Source organism: Scyliorhinus torazame, chromosome 2 (assembly GCF_047496885.1).
Source record: "Scyliorhinus torazame isolate Kashiwa2021f chromosome 2, sScyTor2.1, whole genome shotgun sequence".
Taxonomy (NCBI): Eukaryota; Metazoa; Chordata; class Chondrichthyes; order Carcharhiniformes; family Scyliorhinidae; genus Scyliorhinus; species Scyliorhinus torazame.
In genome coordinates, this window is record NC_092708.1 from 326,803,653 (window position 1) to 326,823,612 (window position 19,960).

General features: G+C 45.8%; 1 protein-coding gene across 4 annotated transcripts in view; it reads right to left on the bottom strand.

The window, feature by feature from the left end:
- Nucleotides 1-1,243: 1,243 nt before the first annotated feature.
- The window catches only part of LOC140401086 (guanine nucleotide-binding protein G(I)/G(S)/G(O) subunit gamma-2), a 95,807-nt gene continuing 77,090 nt past the window's right edge, over nucleotides 1,244-19,960 (bottom strand). For all 4 annotated transcript variants that reach the window (XM_072489764.1, XM_072489763.1, XM_072489762.1 and 1 more), the window contains 2 exons: nucleotides 12,125-12,218; nucleotides 1,244-3,195 (listed from right to left, as the gene is read on the bottom strand). In XM_072489764.1, the coding sequence (XP_072345865.1) occupies nucleotides 3,067-3,195; nucleotides 12,125-12,211 (216 nt within the window). In that variant the 5' untranslated portion in view covers nucleotides 12,212-12,218 and the 3' untranslated portion in view covers nucleotides 1,244-3,066. The remainder of the gene's footprint in view (nucleotides 3,196-12,124; nucleotides 12,219-19,960) is intronic.

Consider the following 19,960-nt stretch of genomic DNA (forward strand, 5'->3'; position numbering starts at 1 on the left):
AAGTAAATAACTTACACTTCTCATCATCATACTCCACCTGCCATCTTGTTTTCCATTCATCCTGTCTATATCTCATTGCGACCTCTATGCCCTCCCCACAGCTTACCTTTCCTCAGTCTGCTTCCTTGACCTCCTTGATGCTCCACGCTTCTCTCCACTGCACAAACTCCTCTCTTCTCAAAGCCTTCCCCACTCATTCAGCAGCCTGTCCTCTTCTTAACCCCCTCCCCCCCAACTCACTCAGCTGCCCACCTGCACACACCCCTTCCCCTCTTCCCAAACCCCACCCACACACTCCCTTAGCAGCACCTTTACCCAAAACCTCACCCCACACTCAACTCATTCCCCCCCCCCCCCACCACTCAGCAGCACCTCTTTTCAACCCCCTTTCCTTGCTCACGCGGCAGCCCCTCTTACCAACATCTCTCTCCCCAACTCAGTAGTCCCTCTCCCCATGCCACCCACCGAACTCCCTGCCTGAGACGGGCTCCAGAATCCCATTGTGACTGGAGCTTCCCACCCCAAGCCTGGTAGACTCCTGCCAAGACATGGGCTTCCATTACTGTCCCCCCATCCCAGCACCTGGCAGACCCAAGATTTGGTCCGCAAAACCTCCTCCCTACAACACACACTCCATGCCCCATGCCTGGAATGGCCACAACTCAAGCTGAGCCGCTACTACCCGAGATGGACTCGGCCTCTCGCTGCCATCCCCCCCGCCCCCCCCCCCCCCCCCCCCCCAACCTCCACGGTTTCACCAAACTTTGGCAACTTTCTTTCAGAGTGCTGGCCTTGAGCGAGTCCTCCTCCTGAGTCATGGCCAAATGGGTTTAAGGTAATACAGTGGGCATGCACAAGCACCATAGATACAAGTGCAGTAAGAAGACTCCCTAGTCCCTGTCTGAGAAATACAGGACAAGTAGCATACCAGGGGCCAATAAATTGGACACGGGACAAATTAAAATTACAGGACGATCCCCGTTAGTTAAAAAACTGATAACTTAGTCTCAAATAAGACTCCCCAGCAGGCAACGTCTAAGCTAGCACACAAATTTCATCGCTTGTTTTCTTGGACATGCTGTGAACCTGCAGATAAGAAATTGTTACTCAAGTACATTACCATGGTAGCATGAACTTCTCAAGAACAGCACCATGTCACCATGTTTAATATTCTACCAGTAATGATTCAGCAGAATTACTAGGGGAGGCATGTTATGTGTAATTCAGGGCAGTTTAAAATGCCTTTGAATGAAATGTTCTGAAGATTTTATTTAAAACTGATACATTGTTCACATGGCATGAAAATGTGCAATACATCATACTTTGTTCAAGTTTCCCTATACAAAGCTAACAAGGGTATACAACCAGAAATACAATACACATTTTTACAATGTACTCAGTTTAGGAAAATTCACACATCCCTTTTATTCTTACTGTCATATATAGCATTCCGGGTGACTCATATAGGCACTATAACTCACTTCTGCCATGAACACAAGTTTATGGAAAAATTATACCCAACAAGCCATAGTCATACATGTCAGTCTTTCTCGTTCTGTAATGGTTTTCAATGTCGCTACTTTGGTTAATGTATCAGTTTGTTTGATGATAACTCCTGCTTTTCTGTGTCAATGTGGGTCTAATACTATGGTAAATCACTCCTTTGTACTGAATTGGAAATGAAGCAGTGTAATGGCAGATGTTGGTACCGGCAGATCTAAGAAAATTAGCAATTGAGTAAAAATACATATCTGAAAATATCAAAAAGGTTGTTAAAAGGCGGTGAAACAGTCAGAGGTAAAATTATCCGATTATTCACAAAAGCTGAGACCTGTTTGTTCATCTGCACATTACACTGTCCAATAACCTTTTGCTGCTGTTTCAGCTGGATAAAAAAAAGATACACGGAGAGATTGCATCAAGGGATGGATTCTTTTGGCTTCTAAAATGGTTTCGTTTTGTTAAAATGATGGAGAGAGAAGAATTTTGTAAACCATTGGCCCGTTTTTCTATTAAGTTCTTTGTATACAAAGCTACTTATTGACAATTAAGTCTTGCGTTTCAAATGTTGCCATGTATGTCTACGTACTATTGTGTGCATGCAAGTTTTACTTCCAGTAAAACAGGTGTTATTTTACAATATTTAATTTGGTATAAATTGTTTATATAAATGATTTAATGACAGATATTTCTTATAGTGTTCACAAGCATTAGTGAGAGAACAGGGCTGTTAAGAAATAGGCGGTGTGCTTCATTAGCAGTTAGAACTTGAAATTAAAATCTTGTGTTCTGTATATTTACATTGCATCATTTCAGATCATCTAAACTAAATCAATTAAAAGGGGAACGGCAGGAACATTTCCATGCAATTCTCGTGTTGCCATCACAAATATTAGGATCACTAAACAACACATGTTACTTGCACTAGCAGAAACCGTAAGCAACTATTCACAAATGTAGGAGAAGCACACAGAAGAGTTTAAGAAAATACACAAGCTGCCAGCTTTCATGTTACGCAAATGGCATTCCATTTGCCAAATGCTTGTTAGTTAGTAACATTTCCCTTTCTTGAAAATCGGCTCTCAAAGCAAAGTCCAGCATATGATTCTGCTACTCTAATGCAAAAAGCACATAACCAAATGTTAAGGTACAACACCACAGTAATCTATCTTAATTGTATACTTGTATGTTTAACTTAAATTAAAATTATATCGAAGAACAACAATTATCATTCCAATAAAATTATACATTTTCCTCAGTATTTACCTTTCTTAGAATTACTTTCATACTTTAGACATCAAACTATCGAACATAATTTACGGTCCTTGCAAGAGCAAAAATGTTACACATCTCTACACGGTTTCGTTCTAAGCGGTTTTAGAATCTCTATTTTCACAAGGTGGTTCTTCTGCTTCCATTCCCAATAAGCTGACAAGATTCTTTAAACATGCACATCCCTGTAGCTTCTGGCTTTGCTAAAATATTCTGCAGACAGGAGTGTGTCCACATTGGTAAAATTTCGACATAATTGTTCAGAGCAGCCTGATTTTCAGGCGAGCTGGGACTTTACAGGATGGCACAAAAGAACTTCTTCTCTCTGAAGGGATTTTCTGACGCAGGAACCGGTGTCAGTAAAGGATCTTCTTTAGCATGAGCTTCGCAGTAGGTCATCAAATCTGCTGCTGCTTTGGAGACCTGGAATATATAGGTAAGAGTTAGACTTTTACATATTTGCCTGTAGCCAGTGAGTAATCAGGTTTATGTGATTGCCTCCAATGAACAAAACGTTAACCGGAACCAGTCGCTAAATTTTCCCACCAGAGAATTCCATAGCCATAATTTTGCAAAATGTGGCTATAATGGGAAATCAATGATATTTGTGCAAAAATACCCTTGGCTCAGCGGCATCTTGTCTGTGTTTGAGTCAGATGTGCTGCTCCAAAGATTTTAACATATAATACAGGCTGACACTTCAGTGCAGTAATGAGGGAGTACTTCACGAGCTGGGGGTCATCTATCAAATAACGCATTAAATTGAGTTGTTTTACCCTCTTTGGTAGAGTCATAAAGAGAGCCTGGTACTATTTGAAGAACTGCAGGCAAGTTGTCTCATCCAGAGTTCATTACTCAACCAATACCACAAAAACAGAATATCTGTCCATTTATCTAATTGCTGTTTGTGGACCCTTGTTTTCGACAGCCTATCCACTGCAATTTCCTACTTTTGACTTTTACAGCCATTGATGTATTTTCAAAAATACTTCACAGGCGATGAAGGAGCTTGGGATGTCCTGATGTGCAGCAGAATGTAAATGCCAGTTCTTTGAATGATTCTAGGTTGAAATTAGTAGGATGAAGTGACTGCAAAGACATTATACAAACACACTTGTGCTGAAGAAGGAATTGAATTTCAGATATCAAGCGAATTTGATCTTTTGCTTTTGCACAAGCCGCCAGATTGCATACTGAAACTAATAAACCAATAGATCTATTTGGAAAACGATGGGATGTACGTCCATGGATGTGCCCCTATTAACCTGCCATAAGATAGACGGAAGAGCTGCACAAATCCCAGTGATGTCCATGACTCTGCTGCCAAAGTTGTGGTGGATGAGTGGGAGACGGCCTATGGAAATTCACCCCCGTTATTTCTCTAGCTAGAGAAGAGTGTAGCCAGACCCAAGCGTCAAAATGATGTGTTCTCCTCTAGAGCAGGGAGATCAAAATGCAGGCCAAGTGACTGATTGTACACAGCAGCTCTGCTCAGTTACAGACGCCGCTTTGAACTTCCTGTCCCCGTTACTTAAATTTTCCACCTTGCCCCCACACGGACCTTTCTGTCCTCGGACTTTTGCCGTGTTCCAGTGAAGCTCATCACAAGCTTGAGGAACAGCATCTCATCTTTTGGCAGCGCACGTTACAGCCTCTGGACCCAAGATAGAGTTCCACCATTTTAATCTCTGCCCCCATTTTGTTTTCTTGGCTGGTTTGTTCCCTCTCCCCCCCCCCCCCCCCCCCCCCCATGTCTCTCTCTTATTTCATTTCTTTACTTTCAGACAGCAATCATTCAGATCTCCTCTACACGCATGTTTTGTTTCTTTACTTTGTCTCATTATCACTCCTTTTAACCGTGCACATGAAACCTTTAGCCATTTAATCTCACCTGTCTTCCACCCAATCACAGACCTTCCCCTTTGTTCACCTTCCCACCCTCCCTGCTTAAACTGGCTTAAAAGCTATTACACAAAGATAGGCAGGTAAGTAAGTTGAGAAGAGGACATAAGGAGGCAACAAAGGAACATAGATAGACTTGAAAATGAGGTCAGGAACTGAGTGAAGCTGGCGAAGCACAAACTGAGTGTCGCTGAGCAGATTATTGCAATTGGAGTTGGATTCCTCAGTGATCAGTGCCCTTGCCATCCTCAGTGCTTCCTCAGACTCAGGAACACAGACTCAGCAGCTGAGAAGGGGGGAATGGTACGTGCTATCAGCAGCAGGTTTCCTTGCCTATGTTTGACCTGATGCCATGAGACTCCAACTGAGCATCTTTGACATCCAGTTGCCCCATAAGTATTAGGGTTCCCCTTTGGCTGGCCACATGTGCTAACCTTTAACTCCACCCACCCAAAAATACCCTCCTCCCATCTCGAGAAATCTCTCTGACTGGCGAACTATGAGGTCATGGTTAGTTTGGAAAAATGGTGCTCATCACCTTTCAAACTTGCTCCGCCACCTTCTGCCCTTCACACTACCCACCAACACCCCCCCATCCATCGTCATAGACCTAACCAACATCACCATTCCTCTCCCCTCTGAACCCTTGAACCTTTCCCATTACCCTAGATACTATCATGATCCACCTGACTGTGCCTTCCCTCCCCCAGCTAAACCGATGCTGCTAGATCTATCGACACCCGTTATTGTCCCCATGCCCACCCTGTCCCTCCTGTTATCCAAGCTACCTGTCTTGTCCAATTTTTTTTTTTTTGTAATATATTTAAGAATTTTTAAACAAAATTTTCAACCTTACAAACAAACCCCCCCCACCCCCCCGTAACACAAAAGAAAGAAAGTTTGCGTAGCAAGACATGAACTTGGCAAGTCAATATGATACAGAACTTTGTACATTGGATTCCTCCCGTACATTTCATTCATGTATTTTCTTGCTCAAATGCCCCCCAGAAAAAAAAAACCTTCCCCCTCCCTCCCCCCCCCCCCCCCAAGAAAGATATCCCCCCTTCTCCCCCCCCTCCCCCCCCCGGGTTGCTGCTGCTGCTGTCCGACCTTCATCTAACGCTCCGCGAGATAGTCTAGGAACGGTTGCCACTTCTTGTCCCATTTTTTTTTTTTTTTTATAAATGTTTTATTGAAAATTTTTTCCCAAACAACAATTTTTCCCCTCTTACAAAGCAAACGCAACAATAACAATACAGAAATTTTAAACAATACACAAGTAACAAAACCCCTTTATCTTTGACCTAAACTAAACCCCCCCCTCCCCCTGGGATCTTGTCCCATTTATGATGGCAGATTTACCTACCAGACTCTCTCACTGGACCTTCCACCCTACCGCACTCACTCCCCTCCCCCCGATTCAAACACTTACACGCCATCCCTGCCCCGTCATTAACCCCCATTTCTTTAGACATTCTCTCCGCAATTTCCCTGTAAGGGCAGCACGGTAGCACAGTGGGTAGCACTATTGCTTCACAGCACCAGGGTCCCATGTTTGATTCCCGACTTGGGTCACTGTCTGTGCGGAGTCTGCATGTTCGCCCCGTGTCTGCGTGGGTTTCCTCCAGGTGCTCCGATTTCCTCCCACAAGTCCCGAAACAGGCACTGGAGTGTGGCGACTAGGGGCTTTTCACAGTAACTTCATTGCGGTGTTAATGAATTTTGGCCTCTCGGAAAACGAAGCTGGCCCGCACGCCCAGCTTCTGCTGCTAGCGGGACTGGACGATTCCACCCATTGTCTCTTGTCCTTCTCCACAAATGCCGGCTGATCTAAGAATTTTCAGCACCTTTTGTTTTTAATTCCCCATTTCCAGCATCCACAGTGTTTTGCGTCTGATTTAGGAATTGTTCTCATCCGTTCTATCAGCTTTGTTTTGCTTTTGAAACATATCGATTGAGGTTGGTTCAATGAAGGACTTGGTCAATTGGTTTATAGTTTGTGCTACAGATTGATAGGATGGAGCTTTACATTTGCAGTTTCCTATAACAGCAATAACTGGTTTTGAACATGTTGCTCAGGTAGCAAACCACTTCCTCACAGGGAGCCACATACAAGCCATCCATGCCATCTCTCACCCACCTCCCAGAGGCAGTCTGCACGGTAGTTGCTCGTACATGCCTGCACACTCTCTTGTGTAATGCTCTTTGTGCCATTTAAGAAGCTAAACCCAAGGAGCATGACTTTAGGATTCTTTGTTAAACTAATTCATCTCAGAAGACATTCCACAGTTGTTTTGTGTTATCCATCTTATGATCCTTACTCATGCAATAATTGAAAGAAGCTCTACTTTCATACTCGTGGTTGAAAATGCCTTGTAACCGATAATATTGAAGTGCTGGAGTTCCTCTTTTTGCTAGTTCTTTAATCTTGTGGTTCCTGAAGTGAAACTGTGATTCACTGAATGCAAGTCATACTGCCTATGTAATTTTCTGATTGGAATAAACTTTCTTATCACATTTACATTTAGTTATGCTCCTCTCTGCCTTTGCAAACTATTTCCCTATCAAATCCACATTGGCCTTGTGGCATACCACAGAACATTGATATTGGGTCTTGTGTACTATTCACATTCATTGCACCTTTTCTAATGGATTCAGCACATGTATTGGAATGTGTCATTTCTATATTTTATGATGAATCCTTTCCATGTTTTTTATTGACATAGTTCAGAGCCTCTGATGAAAGTCAATGGCAAAGGTCTTGAAAATCATTAGGTGTGCAATCCCAGTCAATATGCCATGAGTGTAACTACTGATGGTCTCAGCCCCTGCAGCTGCCATTGAAAATCATGGTGATCAGTAGAAGGTGTTCTGGTATGCACGAGCTGACTGGTACTGTTACCATTCGGAGTGCAAAATGTAGCTTTAATAATCTGGCTGAAGTTGGGAAGGCTGTTACTTTCCAACTCCTCAGTCTTCGCCTGCAACAGCCTTGTTGGTAAGTGGAATACTTTAAAAAAAATTTTTTAAGTATGACTTCCTCATCAGCCCACTCCTGAACTGCAATGAGTCCCTACAAATGTCACTCCTGACACTGCTACACTTGCCTTGAGGATACCAACCAGCAATCCTTTAACTGGTGCCCTCGCTGCCAGCCCTGAACGCCTAACAGCAGTGGCTTTAGATGGGGTGAATAGAAGCTCTGTGCTAAAGAAAACCCCTGTGCAAAGTGAGCATTTGATGTATTCATGTTCCAGTCTATGTTGCGACCCTTGTAGCATACTCTTGCCGCAATTGCAAGAAACCTTGGCCTCAATATATCTTAGTTGTTTTAAACACTGGCTTCCCCGTGGGATGTTTTTCAGTGGCAGGAAACGGGAGCGGGATCCTTTGGTTACTACCGCTATCAATGGGATTTCCCATTGAATCTATCCCATGCTGCCGCGAAACCCAAGGCAGGGGTACGCCATCGGTGGGACCGGAAGATCCTGCCAGTGTGAACAGCCTAAAGATCTTGCCCAACGTGTTTTGCACAACTCCGATTTAGGCGTAAAGTCACCGGTAATAGGATCAATGTAGCAGAATTATACTTTGAAATATTAATGGAAAAGAAGAACTGAGAAAAAAGCGTCATAAGTCAACACCAGGTCCAATTCTCCTTTCTGATGGTTGTGGTGTATTAGATGTTGTGCCATTGGCAGTAGTTTATTAGTTCCCAGATTTGCATTTTTCTCTTCAAACACTGTTGACATATAATTGTGTAAGTTCTTGTGCCTTGTGGTCTGTGATAACCCACATGAAGACCACGGGGGATTACTAATTGATCTCCCCATGGGGCTCGTAGAGTACGAGTTCCCATGGTAACAGGCGGAGGACTGCCCAGCTGGGACTAGTGAGTGAGCCCTTTCAATGCTGCTCTCAGACCCGGACCGGGAGTTCCAATAGGCCCGGGCTGGGACATTAGTGTTCTATGCTGCACGAGCGACTTTAACCTTTTGAGCTAAAATAAACTTGTTCAGACTTCTTGGTGTCTCCTCGATTACTATACTGGCGATGAGAATCAAGTAGGAGATTCTGGACAGCCTCCCTTGAAAATCGAGTAGGAATGAAGTGCGAGGATAACGCAAAAATGCCTCCACTCAGAAAACTCGAGCCATATGATGCGGGTGTGGGGGACTGGCCCCAGTGTGCTGAAGAATGTGCTATTTACTCTGTGCTAATGGTATAGAAGGTGACAATCGGCACAAGGTAATCCTTCTGACTACTTGTGGAGTCCTGACATCCGGCATCATTCAGAGTTTGATGTACCCGGCAGCCCTGGACTCAAAAACATTAAACGAAGTTGGAGTTAGTGGCAAAGCACAATGATCCAAGACCATCAATAATTCTCCAGTGTTGCAGGACCTCTGGTACGGGACCGTACAGACTTCGCCGGACCACTCATGAAATCAATGTTCTTAACCTTGGTCGACACCCATTTTAAATGGATGGACATACACCGGATGTCCTCACGACTTCCAGTATGACCATAGAGAAACTCTGGCAATCATTTTGCATTCATGGGATACCGGAGGTCCTCCTGTCAGATAACGGGAGTTCCTTCACCAGCAGAGAGTTCGAAACATTTGTGAAGTCAACGGATCCGAACGACATCATACCATCCATCCTCAAACGACCTGGCCAAATGGGCAGTCCAAATGTTTAAAAACGTCATGAAGAAATATACTGCTGGTTTTCCCTAGACATCAAATTGGCCCAGTTCCTCTTTGATTACAGGTCACACACTACAACGGGAGTCACGCCAGTGGAGCTATTCATGGGCTGTCGATTCCAGACCGGACTCAGCCTATTGTTTCCCAAGCTAGGGGGAAAAGTGGAGTCAAGTAAAGCAGCCCAGAAAATAAATTTTGATACCAGAAGGCCCGACAGGATCTTTAAGACAGGAGATACAGGGTTGGATTCTCCAAACCCTGATGCCGAAATCTCGACCGGCGCTGAGAATCCAGTTCTCCGCATGGAATCGGGACTGGCGCCGGTTCCCCGATTCTCCGGGGCCCGAAAAGCGGTGTACTCAGAGAGTATGCTGCGCCGCACATCCCCTTACCTGAGGCCATTGTCGGAGGCCTGCTCCGCCATTCCCCGCCCCCGACCGGCCGAAGTCCCGACGCCGTGGATCTAATATGGTCCTGCCAGTTGGGATACTAGTGTGGCGCCTGCAGACTCAGTCCGTGGCCACCCTGGTCGGGGGCAGGCCGATCGGAGGGCAGGGGGGGGGGCCTTATACACGGCCGGGCAATGTTCGGGCGGGTTGTCAGGGACGGGCGTGCGGCCGATCGGGTGGTCCATTTTTAGGGTTCTGCTCCGTGGTCTGATTCCGCCATGGAGCACGACGCGGCCACTGGAGGCCGCCGCCACACGCGGCCTCTGACCCGGAAGTGCGGGGGCCCGTAGCTGCAGCTAAAGCTGCTGGATCCACGGCGGGTCCCTGCTAGTCCCCTGCAGGGCTAGGAATATGTGGCCCTTTCACGCCAGTTTTTCTAGTGTGAAACTCCTCAGTTTTGACGACGGCGTGGGGACATAGTCCCAAAAATGGAGAAACCAGCCCAGATTTTATGTACATATGTTTGGAGACAGGCCTCCTTGGATCCCAGGAGTTGCAGTGGAAGAGTCTGGCCCCGTTTCGTACAAGGTCAAGACTAAAGAGAAGACGATAAGGAAACAGGTGGGTCATCTTAGGAGCAGGGAATCCTCTCCTGTTCAAACTACTTGGATGGAATGACACCCTTAACATCCTTTGTGTCCGCACCCAGGCAGGGGACTCAGCCCATGGGAAATCCGAGAGTCATTCCCCTCAAGGACGGAGACGCGGGATCAGAAATGGAGACTGAGGTGGCTTACCCCCAGTGTAAAAGAGAAACTTCCATCAATGGCCAAGAAGCAGCAATCCCTTATCCGCTTCACGGTGTCCAATCTGGCTCCACTGATGGTTATCCCAAGACCATGCAACCAAGAAGCGAAGGAGGCCTCATCATCGCGGAAATGGGGAGGGGGGGTTCGGGAGTTGCCTCACAAGGACCACGGGGAGATCAATTAGCCGAGAGGGTGCGTATTCCCGTAGATGCGGGCGGAGGCCTAGCCAGCTGGGACTCGTTAGTGAACCCTCTGACCCTGCTGCTGCCAGACTGGGACTGGGAGTTCCAATACTCCCGGGCTGGGACCTTTGTATTGGACGGGCTGGGACGTTAAGTGTTGTACGTTGCGGTAGTGACTTTGTCTTTTGAGTTAAAATAAACTTGTTTAGCCTTCTTCTTCATGTCTCCTGGATTACTGCTTAGTCATTTTTATCATTTTAGTATTGCTCCTGCAGGCGTTCATTGCAACCATAATCCAAGCAGTTTGCTCATACAAATGGATGTGATTTCATGTTGAAATGCAATTTCTGCCACCATGTATTGATCATCATCCAACCTGTTAATTTAACTTAAAATTTGCTGCACTTATCTGCTTACTGGAGAGCCTGTGGCTCACATCTATTCCTGGTTTCACAAAGAAACATTCCTCGGCTATGAGCATACCTGACCCAAACAGATTAGAATGGAGTATACAGACTCAGATATAGGAAGAGATTCTCTGGCTTCCCTGACGCGTGTCTCTGGCAGCGGTAGGCAGCCTGCTGTTGTCCGGCAGTGGGATCCTCTCACCCTGCTGCTGTCAATGTAATTTACCGCTGAATCCACCCCATGCCACCGGGAACCCCGTGGCAGGGTTCGCTGTGGGAGGGGCCAGAAGATCCCACCGGCGTGAACAGCCAAAAGATCTCGCCCATATTGTGGCGTCACGGTGGCGCTGTGGTTAGCACTGCTGCCTCACAGCTCCAGGGTCCCAGGTTCAATTCCAGCCTCGGGTGACTGTCTGTCTGGAGTTTGCACTTTCTCCCCATGTCTGCGTGGGTTTCCTCCGGGTGCTCCGGTTTCCTCCCACAGTCCAACGATGTGCAGATTAGGTGGATTGGCCCTGCTAAATTGCAGGTTAGGTGGATTGGCAATGCTAAATTGCCCCTTAGTGTCCAAATGTTAGGTGGGATTACTGGCATAAGGTGGAGCCGTGGTCTTAAGCTTAAGTAGGGTGCTCTTTCCACGGGCCGGTGCAGACTCGCTGGCCCGAATGGCCTCCTTCTGCACTGTAAATTCTGTGAAATATTGTCTATATTTAAGACTACTTTGTTCTTTTATTCTTGAAATTCTCTGAAATGAGAAGGCCCAAGAGCTAAAAGTTTGTTACACCAACAACCCAACCGTTATACGGCACATATAACAGAGAAGAACAACCCATGCGGCTTCACTGTGATATAAAGAAGAGGGCACAAAACCAAAGAAGGACGTATCATGGCCACTGAATTAACCCGCTATTTTACCTAATGGATGGCAAGTGCAAATAATAAGCTTCTCACCTTAATTCTGTCAATGTTAGTTTCCATTTTCAGCTGTTCCACCATCTTCCTGGCTTGTGCTATGCCTGCTGTGTTGTTGCTAGCCATTTGATATCTAGCAAGGGAAAACAGAAAACATGTCAAAACAATTTTGGAATAAGACAATGGCTAAATCAAATGTAGCTTAAGCAACACATAATCCAAATTAGAGACTTTCAGACTGGAAAGGGCTTGTGGATGAAGTACCCCAAGGTCAGTTATTAAACGTCTGTTCTTTACAATGCAAGTAGTTTGTTCCCCACCAGATTAATCCCAAATCCTGGTTTCATTCAACACATATTCTATCTTTCTTTTTTTGTTACTCCCCTAGTTAAGGTCTACAAGTTGAATGGGAAAGCCATTCAATATATGGATCACAAAATGGTTCAGAGTCGCATAAAATCCGTTGAGCACATGGTTGCAGTAGAATGGCACAGCATTGGGTATATTAGCAGAGGAGTGGCACAGATATACAGTAGTGTCAGCTTCAGACAGCAATAAACGCCATATGTTACCATTTTTTCTGTGAATTTGTAACTGGACCTTTGTATAACGGTCAAAAATATTTTCCATAAATTCACACATCGTCCAGTTTAAGACACCAATAAGAAATAGTCTTTCTTCCCTGATGACTTAATCAATTAGGAGAAAAGAGACAAAGGTCGGTCAGAAGTCTTGAGTCCAACAAAACCAAACCCGTTAGCGCTAGATGAATTTCCTTCTGTGTCTGGACTGCCTTGATTAATTGGGAAGAGTAACATTTTGAAACATTTTTATGCTGGGGCATTAAAGCAACAAAGACACATAGGGCAGGATTCTTCGCTTGGGAGACTATGTTTCCCCGCTGGAGCTGAATCACTTCTGATTTGCGCTGGCGCTCGTGGCAGCACCTAGAAGCGATTCAGTGTCTCTTTCCATGAAAATCTATGCATGGCTGGGATCATGAGGGATTCGTTGCAAATCCCGCTATCTGGCCACCATTTTGAGTGGGTGGCCTATATACCGGGGTCCGGACTCTCTCTTTGCAACGCAAACCCTGCCTCCCCTCCTACAAGAACTGCTGGGCCACCCACAGTATGCACACATGAGGGCAGCTCGGTGGCACAGTGGTTAGCACTGCTGCCTCACATCACCAGGGACCTGGGTTCGATTCCGACCTCGGGTGACTGTGTGGAGTTTGCACTTTCTCCCAGTATCTGCGTCGGTTTCCTCCTGGTGCTCCGGTTTCTTCCCACAGTCCAAAGATGTACAGGTTAGGTGAATTGGCCATGCTAAGATGCCCCTTAATGTGGGGTTGCAGGAATAGGATGGAGATTGGGCTTAGGTAGGGTGGTCTTTCAAAGGGTCAGTGCAGACTCGATAGGCCGAATGACGTCCATCTGCACTGTAGGGATTCTATGAGATTGAACCGACCCCCCTCCCACCAATCCCCATCAGAGATCCCCACCAAACCTCCCCACCAGAGACACCATATCAGAGAACCCCCCCCCCCCCTAAACAGAGAACACCCCTTCAACCCCGTTCTCCCATCAGTCACCCTTGCCTTAAGCTAAAGAGCCGTCCAGGGAGAAACAGTCCCCTATGCTTGTTGCCTCAGACAGATGTCTAGAAAGCACCAGCTGTAACTTAATAGAAAGCCAAAACCACATCTCAGATCCTTTGATCTGGAAGGCTTCTATTCACTTCAAAAGAAAAATAGCTTTTAGTAAGGTGTAATTGACAGCTTCTAGACAGCCAGATGTCTGGATTATTTATTTTTAAATTCCCTTCACGCTTGAATGCATCTCAAGTAACCTGCTGTGAACCTAACCGCAATGCTTAGAAACATCTAGCTCTGATTGACAGCGGACCACATAAAAAGCAGCTAAGTGCTTTCTGTTGAAAAAGAGGAAGTGAAAGCACTTAACTCCTAGAAGTTTACAAACACTGCAGTTAGGGTCAAAGCGGTTCGGTTAGGTTCTGATGCGAGTCTCTGATGAGGTGGCGGAGGGGTGGGTGGACATTTGCATTGTGGGGAGGGGCTCTGCAATGGACATAGGGGGCCACCTACCTTAAACAATTACTTTCTTGGTCCTCCATGGGGTCTACCCCGCCAGGGCCAAGATGGCAAAAACGTGTACCAGTCCACATCCACGTGAATACCAGGCCAGAGGGCCAGAAAATCCAATGTCCAGCCTGTTAATAGGATGCAAATGGGCCATTTTGACTCATTTGCATCCTCCCTCTGGCATAGGGTGCGAACATCGATGCCGCCACCAGCAGGGAACCAGAGCATCACAAACATGCCAATCCCGTTACCGGTGGAGAATCGAGCCCTTAATCAAAGCTGGTGTCCTATGTTCATCGGTTTCTTGTTTCTGTGTGCTGTTTTGAGTCAGGGTTTACAGTGCCTTCGTGAGTTTTATTCCTCCTATAAAGCTTTTCACCAAAAGCTCATGTTCGTCACAGTAAAAAATACCAAGACTTTATTGCTTTGGAATAAATTACGTAAAATTAAATACATTTGTATTTTGAGAGATTCTTGCTTTTGTATGATTTCCACCCTTGATTTGACTCTGACATGTAACAGTGTTACAGGCCCCTCAGAGAAACTGCTTCATACGGTTGGCTTGACCTGGAGCACAACCTGGAGCAGTGCAAAGCAGTTTTGAAAAAATAAACTCTGGGGTTTTTGGGGTAGTCTGGACCACTTACAAGCTGATGCATTATTCAATGTTTAAAAAAAAAAAACAGACACCTTCAACTGTGCTGCTCTCAGAACGTATTGGGCTGGAGTTTGCTCCGAAGGTATCTGAACAAAACTCCAGTCTTAATGCAAACGGGACTGTAACGTGTGAATTATGAATCACCACAAGAAAAACCATCACCGAGCTGAAGGGGTCAAGGAACAAGTCAAATGAACCGGCCAAACCCAGAGATGTTTAACTAGAATCCTAATGTGGGCCGTAACATTCCCAAACAGGTGCGGAACTCTGAAGCATTTCCGCTGGGAACCGCACGTTTAGGGTCAGATACATTTTGGGGAAAAAGGCTAAAAGGAGAGCTTAGACAACCCTATTTCACAAAAAAGGGTATAATGGAAAGCAAATACTTTGATAATTTTTGAAAGATGGAAGATCATTTTCACGGCAATTTGCAGCTTTCTAAGGAAAGCATCAAAAGGTTTGGTTTGTAATGTGCAATTCCTAATTTCTTCAGTTGGAATGAAAAATAACATGAGGTGCAATAACAACAATCCTTTAACATGTCCTGAGCAGTGATTAAGCCATTTCACTGGTATAAATAGCACCCGAAAAAAAAAAAAAATCAGTCCAGGAATGGAATGTTCAATATTTGTTAAAGCAGGTAATAATTCAGCAACTGCAGAGAAAGTCCAATTTAAAGATTGACACTGGAAACCAAAACTAGTGAGCTGAGGGATTGGATTTTCATGGAGGAGCAGATGGGGTGAGGAGGGGATGTGGTGGGTAGAGTGTACCCTCCTCGAAGGTCAATCTTGAGCCCCCTGACTTTATGCCCTGCAACCGTAGTGCGCTTGGGCAGGGTTTACCGAGTGTTGGACTTGCACCCCTCAGAGAAAGGAGGTTCAGCCCTTGAATGCCGCTTGCTAATATGATTGTCCCAGCAGGGTCGGAAGTAGCATGCCAGAACACAGCACCTTCCTGTTGGGTCACAGCAACCCCCCCCCCCACCCCCCAGATCACCCTTGAACTCGCCACCTCTGGAGGTGGCATTATGTGGTGTGAAAAAAAGTTAAGTATCAGGCTCTGAAAATCTTAGTGGCCACGTTTTCCCAGAGTTTAGGGCAGCACGGTAGCACAGTGGTTAGCACCGCTGCTTCACAGCACCAAGGTTCCAGGTTTGATTCCCGGCTTGGATCACTGTCTGTGCGGAGTCTACACGTTCTCCCAGTGTCTGCGTAGGTTTCCTCCGGGTGCTCCGATTTCCTCCCACAGTCCAGACATGTGCAGGTTAGGTGGATTGGCCATGCTAAATTGCCCTTTGTGACCGAAACGGTTGGGTTACGGGGATAGGGTGGAATCATGGGCTTAAGTGGGGTACTCTTTCCAAGGGCCGGTGCAGACTATATGGGCTGAATGGCCTCCTTCTGCACTGGAAATTCCATGATTCTATGAAATTTTTACTGATAGGGGAACTCTGCAAGGAACTAAAATTCGGTGATTTTACTGCAGCAATGATTGATGCCTTATACGTGTTTAGTTCTATTGTGCTAAGCTGCAAAAACACAGCTCCCTTTCCACTCGATTTAAAAAAATAGTTACTCTCCATGTTAAAAAAACAAGTTACTTCTTCCTCTTGAGGTTTTCTGCAAAGCCATGAGCAAATTTGGCAAAAAAGGTTCACGCCAAATGCTTTCACTTTGGTTGGCGTAGGCTCCTTCAGTGACATCTGGAGAATGGACAGCGGAAGGAATCGCTTTCCAATAACACCAATTTATATTTATATAGCACCTTTAACGTAATAAAACATTCCAAAGACCCCTTACGCCACTTTTAGTTTTAAAAATGACGTAAGTCACACAGGGAGAGATTAGCACAAGTTTGCTGAAAGAGGATTCTGGATTATTTTAAAGAAGGAGAACTAGCTAAAGAGGCAGAGAGATGCAGGGAAGTAATCCCAGAGCTTATCAGGGCCCAGGCAATAAGGCATGGCCACCAATGGCACAGCAGTTAAAATCGTCGATGCTCAAGAGGCTAGAATTGGATCAGCTTACGTATCTGAGAGGGTTGCGGAGTTGGAGGAGTTTATGAAGAGATAGGGAGAGAGGAGGATTTGAAAACAAGGCTGAGAATTTTAAAATCAAGACATCGCCAGTGCAGGTCAACGTGTACAGGGATGATAGGGGAATGAGATTTGCTATGAATGGGATTTGCTGCAAGTTAAGACACGGGCAGAGTTTTGGACGACCTCATGTTTACAAAAGGTAAAATGTGGGAGACCAGCTTGGAGTGCGTTAGTCAAGTCTAGAGGTAACAGGGCAGCACGGTGGCGCAGTGGGTTAGCCCTGCTGCCTCACGGCGCCGAGGTCCCAGGTTCGATCCCGGCTCTGGGTCACTGTCCGTGTGGAGTTTGCACATTCTGCCCATGATGGCGTGGGTTTCACCCCCACAACCCAAAAATGTGCAGGCTAGGTGGATTGGCCATGCTAAATTGCCCCTTAATTGGAAATAAATTAATTGGGTACTCTAAATTTTTTCTAAAAAAGGAGAAAAAAAAAAGTCTAGAGGTAACAAAGTCATAAATGAGGGTTTCTGCACAAGATGAGCTGAAACAGGGGCGAAGGCCGGCAATGTTACAGAGGTGGAAATAGCGGTCTTATTGATAGCACCAATATATGGGGAAGAGGGAGGTCAAATATGACACCAGGATTGCGAGCAGCCTGGTTTAAGGTCAGTCTGTTGCCAGGAGTTGGTAGCTAGGGAACAGAGCTTGGAACAGGGACTGAAAACAATGGCTTTAGTCATGCCAATATTTAATTGGAGGAAATTTCTGCTCAGTCAGTACTGGAGGTCAGATCAATAGTCTGATAATTTAGCAACAGTGAAGGAATGGAGAGAGGCGATGGTGAGGTGGAACTGGGTGGCATCAGTGTATATGCCCAGGCAGTGACCCTTGGCACAGCTTTATTTTCAGCTGATCGGGGCAATGTTATTGAAGGGTGTCCCGATCTCTGTGCAGCTGGCTTCACTGACTCTATCAGGCCTGCCCACCCACACTGACAGCGTAAACCATGCCCCCTTAATTGGTTTTTCCACAGTGGCTCAAAATCTGGACTGAAAACTAGGCTGTGCAGTGGATCTGGAATGCTATATGCCAGATTTCAGTCAGAGCCGGACACTGAAAAGATATGGGAAAACTCCGTCCAACGTTTTCAGTCTAATATGATCCGTCCTCTAATATGATCCGTCAGAGAATTCAGTTCTGAAGAGGAGACATATCGGACTTGAAACGTTAACACTTGTTTTTCTCTCCACAGGTGCTGTCAGACTTGCTGCTAAGCTTTTCCGGCATTTTCTGTTTTTCATAGAATCATAGAATTTACAATGCAGAAGGAGGCCATTCGGCCCATCGACTCTGCACCGGCCCTTGGAAAGTGCACCCCATTTAAGCGCACACTTCCACCCTATCCCCATAACCCAGCAACCCCACCTAGCCTTTTTGGACACCAAGGGCAATTTAGCATGGCCAATCCACCTAACCTGCACACCTTTGGACTGTGGGAGGAAACCGGAGCACCCGGAGGAAACCCACGCAGACACGGATAGAACGTACAAACTCTGCACAGACAGTGACCCAAGCCGGGAATCGAACCTGGGACCCTGGAGCTGTGAAACAACTGTGCTAACCACTGTGCTACCCCTTTACTTCAGATTTCCAGCATCAGCAGTATTTTGCTTTTATTTGAGAGATCCTAACATGGGTGTTCTGGGAGGGATGGGCACAGATCTGGGAGACAACAACACATGCAGGCACTTTTGAGATTAAAGAGAGCTTGGCGGTGGGATGTAATTTCCTAGGATGGTGGGTCAAGGGTTGGCTTTTTGATGAGGGGCGAGGACAGTACATTTAATGGAGAGAGGACAATAGCTGAAGAGAGAGAACTGTTAACAATATTGGCTAACATGGGGATCAGGAGGGGTAGTTTGGGATGAGGGGGGGGGGCTTTGTCAGCAGTTTAGTGGGAATAGGGTTGAGGAAGCACAAGGTGGGTCTCATGGACAAGGTGAGCTTGAAGGAGGAATGAAGGCAGATAGGAGAGAAACGACCGAGAAATTAGAGAAACCTTCAAGTTCAGAAACCCGAGAGGATGTTTGGCCCAGTGGGCTAGTGGAATGGAGGGATGTACAGAGAAAACTGATCAGATGGTCTCAATCTTAAGTGACACAGAAATCCAGGAGCTCTTCACATTTATTAGAGGAGTGGGTGGAGGGGACGGGGAGGGGGGCTTTAAGGAGACCTCTTTCAGGAGAGAAAATATGTTTTTCATTCCTGGATGATCATGTCAGAAAGGGGGAGTGCAGATGGTGCCAAACACCGGGTTAGGATGGGAGGGGGCTCAGATTCTACGTAGTACATGGAGTTTCTCATCGTCCAGACTGAGCAGCCAGAGCTGTAGACCTGCCAGACTAGATTTTTTAAAAAATGCATCTGACAGGGCGAAGATTCTGATTTTTAAATATCTGGTCTTCAGTTTCACCAGTTGTTGCGCTGCTGTCTCGTGGTTCCAATTTGGACGGCGGGGTAGGTTAAAGGAGATGGGGGGTTGGTGCGGAGGCTAGAGAGGAAGATTAGAAGGGGGTGGGTTGAATTGTTTTGTACATGTAGTGATTTATTTGTCGCCACTTTCCTAGCATCAGTTGATTGCTCTATAATTATCCTTAAAGAATCAGCATCGGGCCTCCAATTTTACCATTGCTCTAGTCACTCTGCTTACTGCAGGAGGTGTAATTTAAAAAAATAATAAAGCACCCAATTCAATTTTTTCCCCTAATTAAGGGGCAATTTCCACCTATCCTGCACATCTTTGGTTTGTGGGGATGAAACCCACGCAGACACGGGCAAACTCCACACAGACAGTGACCCGGGCTGTAATTGAACCCGGATCCTCGGTACCGTGAAGCAGCAGTGCTAACCACTGCACCACCATGCCACACGCCCCTGCTGGAGATGTAATGGAAGAAACACATTTATGGAACACCTTTCACATTGTCCCAAATCACTTTACAGCCAATTATGTATTTCTGAGTTGTAGTATATAAATGCTGGCAATGTTACCAAATGGTGTAGCAGATTTGA